Source organism: Toxorhynchites rutilus, chromosome 3 (assembly GCF_029784135.1).
Source record: "Toxorhynchites rutilus septentrionalis strain SRP chromosome 3, ASM2978413v1, whole genome shotgun sequence".
NCBI lineage: Eukaryota > Metazoa > Arthropoda > Insecta > Diptera > Culicidae > Toxorhynchites > Toxorhynchites rutilus.
This window is the reverse complement of record NC_073746.1, coordinates 178,034,180-178,046,394: the sequence shown is the minus strand read 5'-3', so window position 1 is coordinate 178,046,394 and position 12,215 is coordinate 178,034,180. Positions and strand designations below refer to the sequence as shown.

General features: G+C 42.6%; 1 protein-coding gene across 1 annotated transcript in view; it reads right to left on the bottom strand.

The window, feature by feature from the left end:
• Positions 1–12,215, bottom strand: part of LOC129773682 (uncharacterized) — a 33,601-nt gene that overhangs the window by 21,063 nt on the left and 323 nt on the right. The window contains exons 2-6 of the mRNA XM_055777328.1: positions 12,156–12,215; positions 9,892–9,951; positions 9,439–9,825; positions 4,791–9,380; positions 4,416–4,485 (exon numbers count right to left, since the gene is read on the bottom strand). Of these exons, the coding sequence (XP_055633303.1) occupies positions 4,416–4,485; positions 4,791–9,380; positions 9,439–9,825; positions 9,892–9,951; positions 12,156–12,215 (5,167 nt within the window). The remainder of the gene's footprint in view (positions 1–4,415; positions 4,486–4,790; positions 9,381–9,438; positions 9,826–9,891; positions 9,952–12,155) is intronic.

Below are 12,215 nucleotides of genomic sequence, written 5' to 3'. Positions count from 1 at the left end.
ATTGCTATTAAATTAATTTCCGAGCGGGCACCGGCTAATAAACCACTGTTCAGTCCGATGGCAGAAAAGAAATGCGATGCGACGCGATGCGATGCGATGCGATGCGAAGCGATGCGATGCGATGCGATGCGATGCGATGCGATGCTCTGTTCAGTCCGGTGGCAGAAAATAAATGGGATTGCCACTGTTCAGTCCGGTGGCAGAGAAGAAATGGGCTGTTCAGTCCGATGGCAGAAAAGAAATGGGATTGCCTCTGTTCAGTCCGACGGCAGAAAATAAATGGGATTGCCACGGTTCAGTCCAGTGGTAGAGAAGAAATGGGATTTCCACTGTTCAGTCCGATGGCAGAAAAGAAATGGGATTGCCTCTGTTCAGTCCGACGGCAGAAATTAAATGGGATTTCCACTGTTCAGTCCGGTGGCAGAAAATGAATGGGTTTGCCATTGTTCAGTCCGGTGGCAGAGAAGAAATGGGATTGAAAGAGAAGAACATAGTATTTAGGCGAGCGAGTGAGATAAACTGTTTTCTTATCACATTGCAATTGCTATGAAATTAATTTCCGAGCGGGCACCGGATAATAAACCACTGTTCAGTCCGATGGCAGAAAAAAAATGGGATTGCCTCTGTTCAGTCCGGTTGCAGAAAATAAATGGGATTGCCTCTGTTCAGTCCGGTGGCAGAGAAGAAATGGGATTGAAAGAGAAGAACATAGTATTTAGGCGAGCGAGCGAGAGAAACTATTTTCCTATCACATTGCAAATGCAACTAAATTAATTTTCGAGCAGGCACCGGCTAATAAACCACTGTTCAGTCCGGTGGTAGAGAAGAAATGGGATTTCCACTGTTCAGTCCGATGGCAGAAAAGAAATGGGATTGCCTCTGTTCAGTACGGTGGCAGAAAATAAATGGGATTGCCACTGTTCAGTCCGGTGGCAGAGAAGAAATGGGATTGAAAGAGAAGAACATAGTAGTTAGGGGAGCTAGCGAGAGAAACTATTTTCCTATCACATTGCAAATGCAACTAAATTAATTTCCGAGCGGGCACCGGCTAATAAACCACTGTTCAGTCCGATGGCAGAAAAGTAATGGGATTGCCTCTGTTCAGTCCGGTGGCAGAAAATAAATGGGATTGCCACTGTTCAGTCCGGTGGCAGAGAAGAAATGGGATTGAAAGAAAAGAACATAGTATTTAGGCGAGCGAGCGAGAGAAACTATTTTCCTATCACATTGCAAATGCAACTTAATTAATTTCCGAGCGGGCACCGGCTAACTGTTCAGTTCGATGACAGAAAAGAAATGGGATTGCCTCTGTTCAGTCCGATGGCAGAAAAGAAATGGGATTGCCTCTGTTCAGTACGGTGGCAGAAAATAAATGGGATTGCCACTGTTCAGTCCGGTGGCAGAGAAGAAATGGGATTGAAAGAGAAGAACATAGTATTTAGGGGAGCTAGCGAGCGAAACTATTTTCCTATCACATTGCAAATGCAACTAAATTAATTTCCGAGCGGGCACCGGCCAATAAACCACTGTTCATTACGATGGCAGAAAATAAATGGGATTGCCACTGTTCAGTACGGTGGCAGAAAATAAATGGGATTGCCACTGTTCAGTCCGGTGGAAGAGAAGAAATGGGATTGAAATAGAAAATATAGTTATCTAAACGCCCTATCAACCCCGTTTTGATTGGCACGGTTTCCCCAACATAGCCATCAAAACCAAGCTGCCTGGGGAATGCGATGCGATGCGATGCGATGCGATGCGATGCGATGCGATGCGATGCGATGCGATGCGATGCGATGCGATTCGATGCGATTCGATGCGATGCGATGCGATGCGATGCGATGCGATGCGCTGTTCAGTCCGGTGGCAGAAAATAAATGGGATTGCCACTGTTCAGTACGGTGGCAGAAAATAAATGGGATTGCCACTGTTCAGTCTGGTGGCAGAGAAGAAATGGGATTGAGAGAGAAGAACATAGTATTTAGGCGAGCGAGCGAGAGAAACTATTTTCCTATCACATTCCAAATGCAACTAAATTATTTTCAGAGCGGGCACCGGCTAATAAACCACTGTTCAGTCCGATGGCAGAAAAGAAATGGGAGGCGATGCGATGCGATACGATGCGATGCGATGCGATGCGATGCGATGCGATGCGATGCGATGCGATGCGATGCGATGCGATGCGATGCGATGCGATGCGATGCGATGCGATGCGATGCGATGTGATGCGATGCGATGCGATGCGGTGCGATCCGATGCGATGCGATGCGATGCGATGCGATGCGATGCGATGCGAAGCGATGCGATGCGATGCGCTGTTCAGTCCGGTGGCAGAAAATAAATGGGGTTGACACTGTTCAGTCCGGTTGCAGAAAATAAATGGGATTACCACTGTTCAGTACGGTGGCAGAAAATAAATGGGATTGCCACTGTTCAGTCCGGTGGCAGAGAAGAAATGGGATTGAGAGAGAAGAACATAGTATTTAGGCGAGCGAGCGAGAGAAACTATTTTCCTATCACATTGCAAATGCAACTAAATTATTTTCCGAGCGGGCACCGGCTAATAAACCACTGTTCAGTCCGATGGCAGAAAAGAAATGGGATGGGATGCGATGCGATGCGATGCGATGCGATGCGATGCGATGCGATGCGATGCGATGCGATGCGATTCGATGCGATGCGATGCGATGCGCTGTTCAGTCCGGTGGCAGAAAATAAATGGGATTGCCACTGTTCAGTACGGTGGCAGAAAATAAATGGGATTGCCATTGTTCAGTCCGGTGGCAGAGAAGAAATGGGATTGAAAGAGAAAATATAGTTATCTAAACGCCCTATCAACCCCGTTTTGATTGGCACGGTTTCCCCAACATAGCCATCAAAACCAAGCTGCCTGGGGAATGCGATGCGATGCGATGCGATGCGATGCGATGCGATTCGATGCGATGCGATGCGCTGTTCAGTCCGGTGGCAGAAAATAAATGGGATTGCCACTGTTCAGTCCGGTGGCAGAGAAGAAATGGGATTGAGAGAGAAGAACATAGTATTTAGGCGAGCGAGCGAGAGAAGCTATTTTCCTATCACATTACAAATGCAACTAAATTATTTTCCGAGCGGGCACCGGCTAATAAACCACTGTTCAGTCCGATGGCAGAAAAGAAATGGGATGGGATGCGATGCGATGCGATGCGATGCGATGCGATGCGATGCGATGCGATGCGATGCGATGCGATGCGATTCGATGCGATGCGATGCGATGCGATGCTCTGTTCAGTCCGGTGGCAGAAAATAAATGGGATTACCACTGTTCAGTACGGTGGCAGAAAAGAAATGGGATTGCCTCTGTTCAGTACGGTGGCAGAAAATAAATGGGATTGCCTCTGTTCGGTACGGTGACAGAAAATAAATGGGATGGCCACTGTTCAGTCCGGTGGCAGAGAAGAAATGGGATTGAAAGAGAAAATATAGTTATCTAAACGCCCTATCAACCCCGTTTTGATTGGCACGGTTTCCCCAACATAGCCATTAAAACCAAGCTGCCTGGGGATTGCGATGCGATGCGATGCGATGCGATGCGATGCGATGCGATGCGATGCTCTGTTCAGTCCGGTGGCAGAAAATAAATGGGATTGCCACTGTTCAGTCCGGTGGCAGAGAAGAAATGGGATTGAGAGAGAAGAACGTAGTATTTAGGCGAGCGAGCGAGAGAAACTATTTTCCTATCACATTGCAAATGCAACTAAATTAATTCTCGAGCAGGCACCGGCTAATAAACCACTGTTCAGTCCGATGGCAGAAAAGTAATGGGATTGCCTCTGTTCAGTCCGGTGGCAGAAAATAAATGGGATTGCCACTGTTCAGTCCGGTGGAAGAGAAGAAATGGGATTGAAAGAGAAAATATAGTTATCTAAACGCCCTATCAACCCCGTTTTGATTGCCACGGTTTTCCCAACATAGCCATCAAAACCAAGCTGCCTGGGGAATGCGATGCGATGCGATGCGATGCGATGCGATGCGATGCGATGCGATGCGATGCGATGCGATGCGATTCGATGCGATGCGATTCGATGCGATGCGATGCGATGCGCTGTTCAGTCCGGTGGCAGAAAATAAATGGGATTGCCACTGTTCAGTCCGGTGGCAGAGAAGAAATGGGATTGAAAAACAGGAAGTGGGTTATATATGTGGTATAACCGCAAGGGTGACGTAGGACTATCTTTGATTTAGTAATCATTTGTTTTTAGTTTTTAGTTGTATCTGAATCAGTTCTCAATGAATGGATGAAGGAATAAATTACGAGAATGGTGAAAGTTCTTGTAAATCTGTGAGCGGATGAGTATATGTATGAAATTATCATATATATTTAGAAAACTTAAATTTGAACTCTTTCAAAGTTGTGAAGTGGTCCTAAAAAGAACCGGTTTGGTGTTATGTGGACTTGAAATGAGTGATTGCCGGATGGTTTGATTGGTGAGCCCATGTGCGGATCTGAAAAGAAACAATTGGTATAAATAAAGTCATAACAAAATTTATGTGAAATGTGTGTGTATGTGTGTGTGTTCTAGTTTTCTTACCTGTCGGTACATTCCGAGTAGTTGTTTTCTTCTGGCCAAGGTTTTATGATGTTTTTCTGACTCGGGTATCGCAAGGATATTTTTCTTTGATGAGGGGTCTTCCTGGGCCGCTAAACCGCGCTCCATCAGTAGATTAAATGTTTGATGGTTCAGGTGCTTCGATTGCGAGCATAGACAACATTGGTCTGTGATACGAAAAGTATGCACAATATCGTTTACATTCCACGCTGATGTGTTTAGCAAACGTCAGATCGATGCAAGAACTACCAAGCGTGGTAGCCTCATTTCGATTATTTGCTAGCCTCAAATTTAAGTAGTTCTCCATGAAGTCGAGAAACTCTATGTTTTCTGGCTTGGAAACGTCAATGTTGAAGTCACCAGTGACCACCATTGGTATAACCTGTTTAGCATAACAAAACAGGTTGCGCGTCATAAACCACTTTATATTATTAGTGCTAGTACCTGGTGGAATATATACCGACACTAGCAGTACTTCGGTATTCATTACTATAACCTTAGCAGCACAAATGTCTCCAAATCCGTCAGCTACACCGAGCATTTCATCACGTTCCTCACTTAACTGTTGGATCGTGTGAGGTATAGCCAAAGTGGATGCCGTGGTTTTTTGGTAGATTGCTACACCTCCAGCTCTCGTATCGGTACGTTTGAACTGTATGATGCAGCTATAACCTTCGATCTCGACTGTAGTATGATTATCTTGCCAAGTCTCGCTTAGCGCGAATAACTCTACGCTGGTCAGAATTTTGTCTGTGGAGATGTCCAATGCGTGAGCGTTTAAACTCTGTACATTGATGCTCATCAATGTGCTTGCAGAGCCACTGCTGTTCACAACATCCCATAATTCATCTCCAAGCGTACGTAATTTGTGGTTGCCTAAGCGCTGCAATTCATTCCTTAGGTCTACCATCTTAGGCGAGTTACTTCCTTTAGCATGATAGAACCTAAATGAATTTTTGGAGTTTGTCAAATAAAGCCCCTGAAGCGACGATACGCGTGACAAACCAACGTACACCAACTGTTGATCCTGACTCTTGTCGTAGTCATATACAATCTCAGAGAAAGTACCACCTTGTGACTTATGTACAGTTAAAGCACAGGCACTAACCACTGGAAACTGAATACGCTTACATTTAATGATGCCGCTCAGTTTGATGTTTGCAGATCGTTTGGATATTGGAGTCCAATCGGATTGCAGAATATCAGGTCTCGAATAAACGGCTGGTCTCGACTTAATTCTAGCAGCAGCACCAATTGCGTCAGACTCGAATTTAAACCAGAGCTTCACAAATTGCTGCCCAGAATCATCTTCGTCTTGCTCGACGTATTTAAGTTCTCCTATGGCCCCGTTCACAATGCCATCCTCAACATCAACATTGGTAGTTACCATGTACGGCATACCAATGGAAAGGCGTAGCAAGTATGGTAACCCGCCGGTTTCCACACAGCTCATTTTGTAAAGTTTGATTCGAGAACTTGCGAGCTGACCAGCGTCCTTATATCCCGCAAAAATATCGTCGGCAATACAGTCTAATGCATCCTGACCATTCAACGCTTCGTTGTTGTACTGCTCAACATCCATATTGCGATGATAAAGTCTTATTGCTCTTGGTGCATTTTGTTTGCACCATTCGGCTGTTCGAAATCGACTTTCAATCAGCTTGGTTTCTTCGACCGTAAATTGCTCTCCGTTACCAATCTTGGTGAGTATGCTGGAAAATTCCACATCGGTCTGACGCATAACTCTAACCAGTGGGAAGAATTTAAGCGATTGCCATAGAACAGCACCGTGGAAGGAATTACCAGTTGGCTTATAGACGGATCTTGCATTGACTGGCGGGAGTTGCCGCAGATCACCGCAGAATATAATATTTATTCCACCGAATGGATCTTCATAATTTCCGGTTATATCTTGGAGGCGCGCATGTATAGTGTTTAAAATATCCGCACCAATCATGCTGACCTCATCTATGATAACCGCTTTTACATCTTTGAACGCATTACGGTACATTTGAAGCATTTCAAAGCTGAGCTTGGAGTTGCTCCGTCGCGACATAGTGATCCGAAATGCCGAATGCACTGTAGTCCCTCCAATAGCGACAGCTGCCTTCCCTGTAGAAGCACAAGCAACATATGCGTTCTTCTGGGAAATATGAGTCTGGCAGTAACGGTTGATCGTCTCCATGAGTATACGCAACGTGAACGTTTTACCGCACCCAGCAGGACCAGTGAAGAAAATTTGCAACGACTTGTTATTTTCGCTATAGCTATGTAATACATCGATCACATGCAAGATCAAGTTACGCTGCTCCTCATTTGTAGTCCGCATCATAGCACAGTAATCTTGCTTCGACATGACATTCGTTCGCTGTCTGATTACTGCTCTTAGGGCTCCTGTTGGTATTTGTTCAATATCATCGTCGTTGGGCTCCATGGAAATCGCCCGCACAAACTCATCATGTTTTCTAGCTGCAGCGCTCTCTTGCTCACCAGCTTCTTCGTTTTCACAGGTACGAAGATATTCTTCGACAGTTTGTTCCAGATTCAGATCGCAATCATATTCCCTTCGTTTTCTCAGGAGATTTGATTCATGCGTATCATAAAGCTGAAGGAACTTGTTACCATCGACAATGTCACACAGCTCATTTCTGAACGGTAAGAATAGAAGTACAGACTCTCGCTTGTACTCAACCAGTTCATTCATGCTGTAGCCGCGCCACTTCAGTATTCGTGGAACTTTTCGTTTGTTGTAATTATTCGTACCTCTACTTGGAGTATATTGCGCTGCGAAATCAGCCAAACAAACATCTTCCAGGCCATTGCGCTCTTCATATTTCTGGATGATGTTCTTGGTCCAGACATCTGTTGAGTCTTCAGCAATACCTTCTTCGTCCATTTGCTTGATGTGCTTTCTGGACCTGATTCGCTCATGAGGCCACATTGTTGGAAGAAATTCCACTTTCCTGCTGGCCTCAGACATTGGCAGGCGAAGGAGGTACCATGCAGCTTCTTGTCCACACATCTCTACAGAGTTCAACATCTTCAAGCTGACTTTCTTCAACAGGGCCGTATAGTCCTGGTCAGGGTACTGTTCCTGAAGAGAGATAAGCTCCCGATGCAAACCACTTATGCCTCGATTTGACTTATTGACATAATCAACCAAGTAACATGCACAAGAGTACACATCGAGTATAAGCTGTAGATCCGTGTTGGAGCGAAGTTTCTGAGCAATCCAAGGGTTGAAAGGATTCGTCCAGAGTTCATTCATCGCTCGCTTCAAGAAAATTGTTGGTCGTTGAATGGAAGACCGGAGCACATCAAGATAATATTCATAAGTGCATCCACAGTCAACAAGAAATTCCTCTAGAGTGTCAAAAGCTTTGGTTTCCAAAGTCTGACGCATTTCTGAGGCACGTTTCCTTAATCGAACACGGCGACCGTCCTCAGCCGTAAGAGGAATTAATGACCGCTCTTCGTTCATTGGCCAGTACGGTATATTGAAGCGGCATCGCTTTTCATTGCGTTTATAGCAAGTAGGCGTATGCTTATGAATCTGCTTGTGAATAGTTTCTGGCAAGTGCACAGATCTAATGGAACAAACTTTTCTAATAAGTTCCATTGTAGCAGGCATATGCTCGGAAACAGTTTCACATGGATCGTTTGCAAGCCATAGCATAATGTGTGCATGTGGGCTACCCCGATGTTGGAATTCGATGCGCTTGAAGAAGTCAACAACGTAATGCTCTCCAAACGGACTGTATCTCGATGAAGACAGAATGGTCATGAGAACATCTACGAGTTTGTTGAAATATAAGCAGCATGTCACGGCGTCATCGTTGACGAGCGTCGCTCGCTGCAGTGCACTGAGCTCCTGCAACGGGTCAGTCAGCTCAATGCCTCTATATTCATTCGACAGCTTGTGCAGTTGTTTCAATAGAAGTGGCCATTGAGTTTCACTAGCACTTAATGTCAGGAACATTGTTGGCTTACCCAGTTGTCGTATCATGGCGAAAAGGTCCTGTTTTCGTTGAAACCAATACTGCACAGAGTTTGGAATCGACTTCATAAAGGACAGATTTCGTTCCATGAGGCTTTCTACAAAGCTTTTGTCGCTGAGCTGACCTCGGGTTATGTTTGCAGTTCTCATACACTTGAAGGAATGCTGCAACCCTTCAGCAACACGAAGACGGAGAATTTTCATAGCCATATATAACAAATGGTTTGGCTTAGCTCCACGTCTGTCGCGTCGTCTCAGTTCACTGGTAGCCTGCATAAATCGTGTCACGTGAGTGCCGTCTCTGTATTTCCTAGGATATCCAAGATAAATATCCGGAAAAGAAAGCTCCTCAGCATACTCATCATAAATGATAGACACTGGTCTCCTGTTCTGAGCAGGTGCAAGTTCTAAGTACTTGTCCTCGTTCCATATAAGTGTTTGTTGCTGACCAGCGAACAACTCTGTATCATTGCTTGCTTCAATGACTTCAAGTTGGATCGCTTCTCCATTCTGAGGTATAGCAGCTCTAGGCTCTGTGTGGAGTGCTTCTAAGCGTTGCTGATTGAGAACTATACCCTCCCGCCGGTACAAAGGCTTGGTAATTAGAAATTCAAGCCACTTCTTAACATCTGACTTCTTGACGAATCCAGACAAATAATGTGATTTATGGACCAAATGTTTCTTGATACACACATTAAAAGCGTGATCATCTTCCAGCTCGCGGGGAAGTTCCCGAACCATCTCATCTACATCTACTGGTATATTGATCACCTGACCAATAATCGTGTAACTACCTAAAATTTTATTCATTTTTTAAAAAATAAAGAATCAAAAAAATTATATTGAACAGACCTTGAGCGCGGCGCAGACGGCGAATCTGCATGAACGGCAGTCGTGGTGAAATCAGTCTTTCGCAAATCGGATTAAGAGGCGGAAGATCCGGTGGATAACTAGGATACCTGAATCCATTTGAAGTGGACAGATTCGGCACCGTACCACGCTGCAAGCTGCATCGACATGTTTGACAAATCATAAATCCCTCAACTGACTCGAAATGACCTGACTCCAGGAGAAATCTCCCGGCGTTTGCGGTGATCGGCTTTAGATCGTTGGTGAACCAAAGTCTATCACACACGCTACATGCAACACCAAATTCGTTCTGAATGAAACGTTTGGAAAATTCAGAGTCAGCTCTTTCAAAACGTTGACCGTCTTGAGTAGGGCGAGATGGGCTACTTTCTGTAAAATCATATTTACATTATTTAGTACACATTCGTTGGTCACATAAGAATGCAACAGACTCACCCTGTCTGTTGGGAGGAATTTGGGTACACTCATTCTCCACATAACCAAGTGGAACAATTTCTGTAAACATGAACCAAAAGTTGAGATTTAGTGATTACTTCAGATTTTGTAGTAATCTGTAGTGAGAAATTTATCCCCGATTATGATTCGCGTTGACGACAGTAAGCTTTGTGCGCCATTATTGTAAAAATTGCGTAAAAAAATGTGGATTAAAATCAACTTTTCCATACCGAGTATGTACTCTATGAAACACATTTTCTACAAGTAGGAAGAAATCGTGAAAAACTTTGGTATGATAGCGATTATACATAAGAATGATGAACTTTTACCACAAACATTAGAAAAATCATAGAAATATTTGAGTAAGGGTCAAGACTGCAAGTTTCATGTACGGTCAAACCTTTTCTGTGCGAATTTCTGTTCTTGTGCGGTGTATGAAAAGAAGTATATTTGACGAAGTTATCTTCCATTTTGTTCGATGTGTTATATGCGTTTCAGGGCGAAAAAGACGTATTTGCGTTTAATTTATCCACTTCTCAAAACATGCCCATCCTTCCATCAAATGCTCTTAGTTGCGCATGACATGGTTCTTAATAGCAACAAGTTTCAACATGATACTAAGAGCACAACACAGCCACGCGGTCCCCATTTCCCGCACAAAATGTTTTTGTCAAAATGTATTTGAATAGCATTAAGTAATCATTTTATTTCGAATTTTACCAATTTAACAAAAATGTTTATTGGAACAAACTGCCTTCCTGGATTTCTTCAGAGAGCAAATTGTTCCACACAAACGGATGTCAACACTGTACATCCGTCTTCGAGAGTCATTGTGAAACCAATGTGATACCTACCAGAGTGAAGTACTTATAGTAGGCAAAGTTTATAAAAAAGATATAGTGCCGTCATTAATTGCCTTGAATATGAAGTTTATATGAAAGAAACAAAGAATAGTTTCATGATATTTGAGCCTAAATTCCGTGGAATCATGAATAAAATTGATCATTTTTATCATATTTATCATATTTTCACACTCATCTTCAGCGGACATAAAAAAAACGTTTCGCTTTTAATAGATAAATGATACAAATTGATAAATCTTATTTATAACGATTTAACAAAAACACAAAATTACAAATTACAAAGAGTATAAATTTCTTCAAATTTATTTCGTTGCCAATTTTGAAACGAAAATTCAGCATTATGCAACGTTTATTTAGAACAAATTCAGGAACTTCTTCGCGAGCACAACGCTATGAAACTACTGTGCATGAATGAATAAACCCAAGAAGCCATACATGAAAAATTACATCCAACATTATTCATTGCAACGAAGAACTTGAATTGACGTAACATGTGATTAGAGATGTCGGTTAATCGTTCGATTAAATGTACATATTACTTCGGAGTAGTAATTATAAGTGTCAGATAGAAATTTTCAAACAAATATGCTATCCCAAGAGCATTCGACGAACAGGAAAAATCGTATGTTTTTTCGTACACAATGTGTTCATTGATCCGTCGTCGCAAAATCATAAATTGTTTAAATTTCCAGCAAACTGAAATACGATTTCATCCAAAAACTATTATTGTGTACTTCGATTTTATTTTGTAATTATATTTGATGTAACTTTTAAAAATATGACATCATAACCCTTTTCATTATCGATGCTTCTTCAACAAATATTCGCTCGATTGATCGAATTTGATACGTGAATATAAACACAGAACCACCCACATCATTACTTCGTTCCTTGATGTAAACACAAATCCACTTACCCAACCCGATGGATAAACAACACGACAATAAATAAGCTAGCTTAGTGAGATGATGTAGAGTTCCCGATAAACGATTCCCGATTCTGGATAATCAATCTCACGGTTCATCACGAAAGCCTAAACAATTCGATCAGGACGAAACGCGAATATTACGTCTATTATGAATAGTAGCGCAAATCGATTGTATGCTTAGTCTTACGATATCAATGAATAAATATACAAGTAGTGCAAGAGAAGTAAAAAAATGTTTTTTATTAGCGTGTAAGTATCAAATTACTTAAAAACAATTATTTGAATAAATCAATAATTGTTAAATGCCCCATCTATACATGTGATTACATTAACCTTTTTTCTACGCTTTGAGTGAATAAAAAACATTGAATTCAATCGAATTCGAAAAAAAAATCAAAAAATCACTAAACTCGAGTGACGTAATTCAATTAATTTCACAAAAATACAATATGCATTTGCATCGCAGTACTTACCATAATGACATTGTTCCTCTGTGCAGTCTTTTTGACTTCCAGATGAAGCTGGAGTATTTC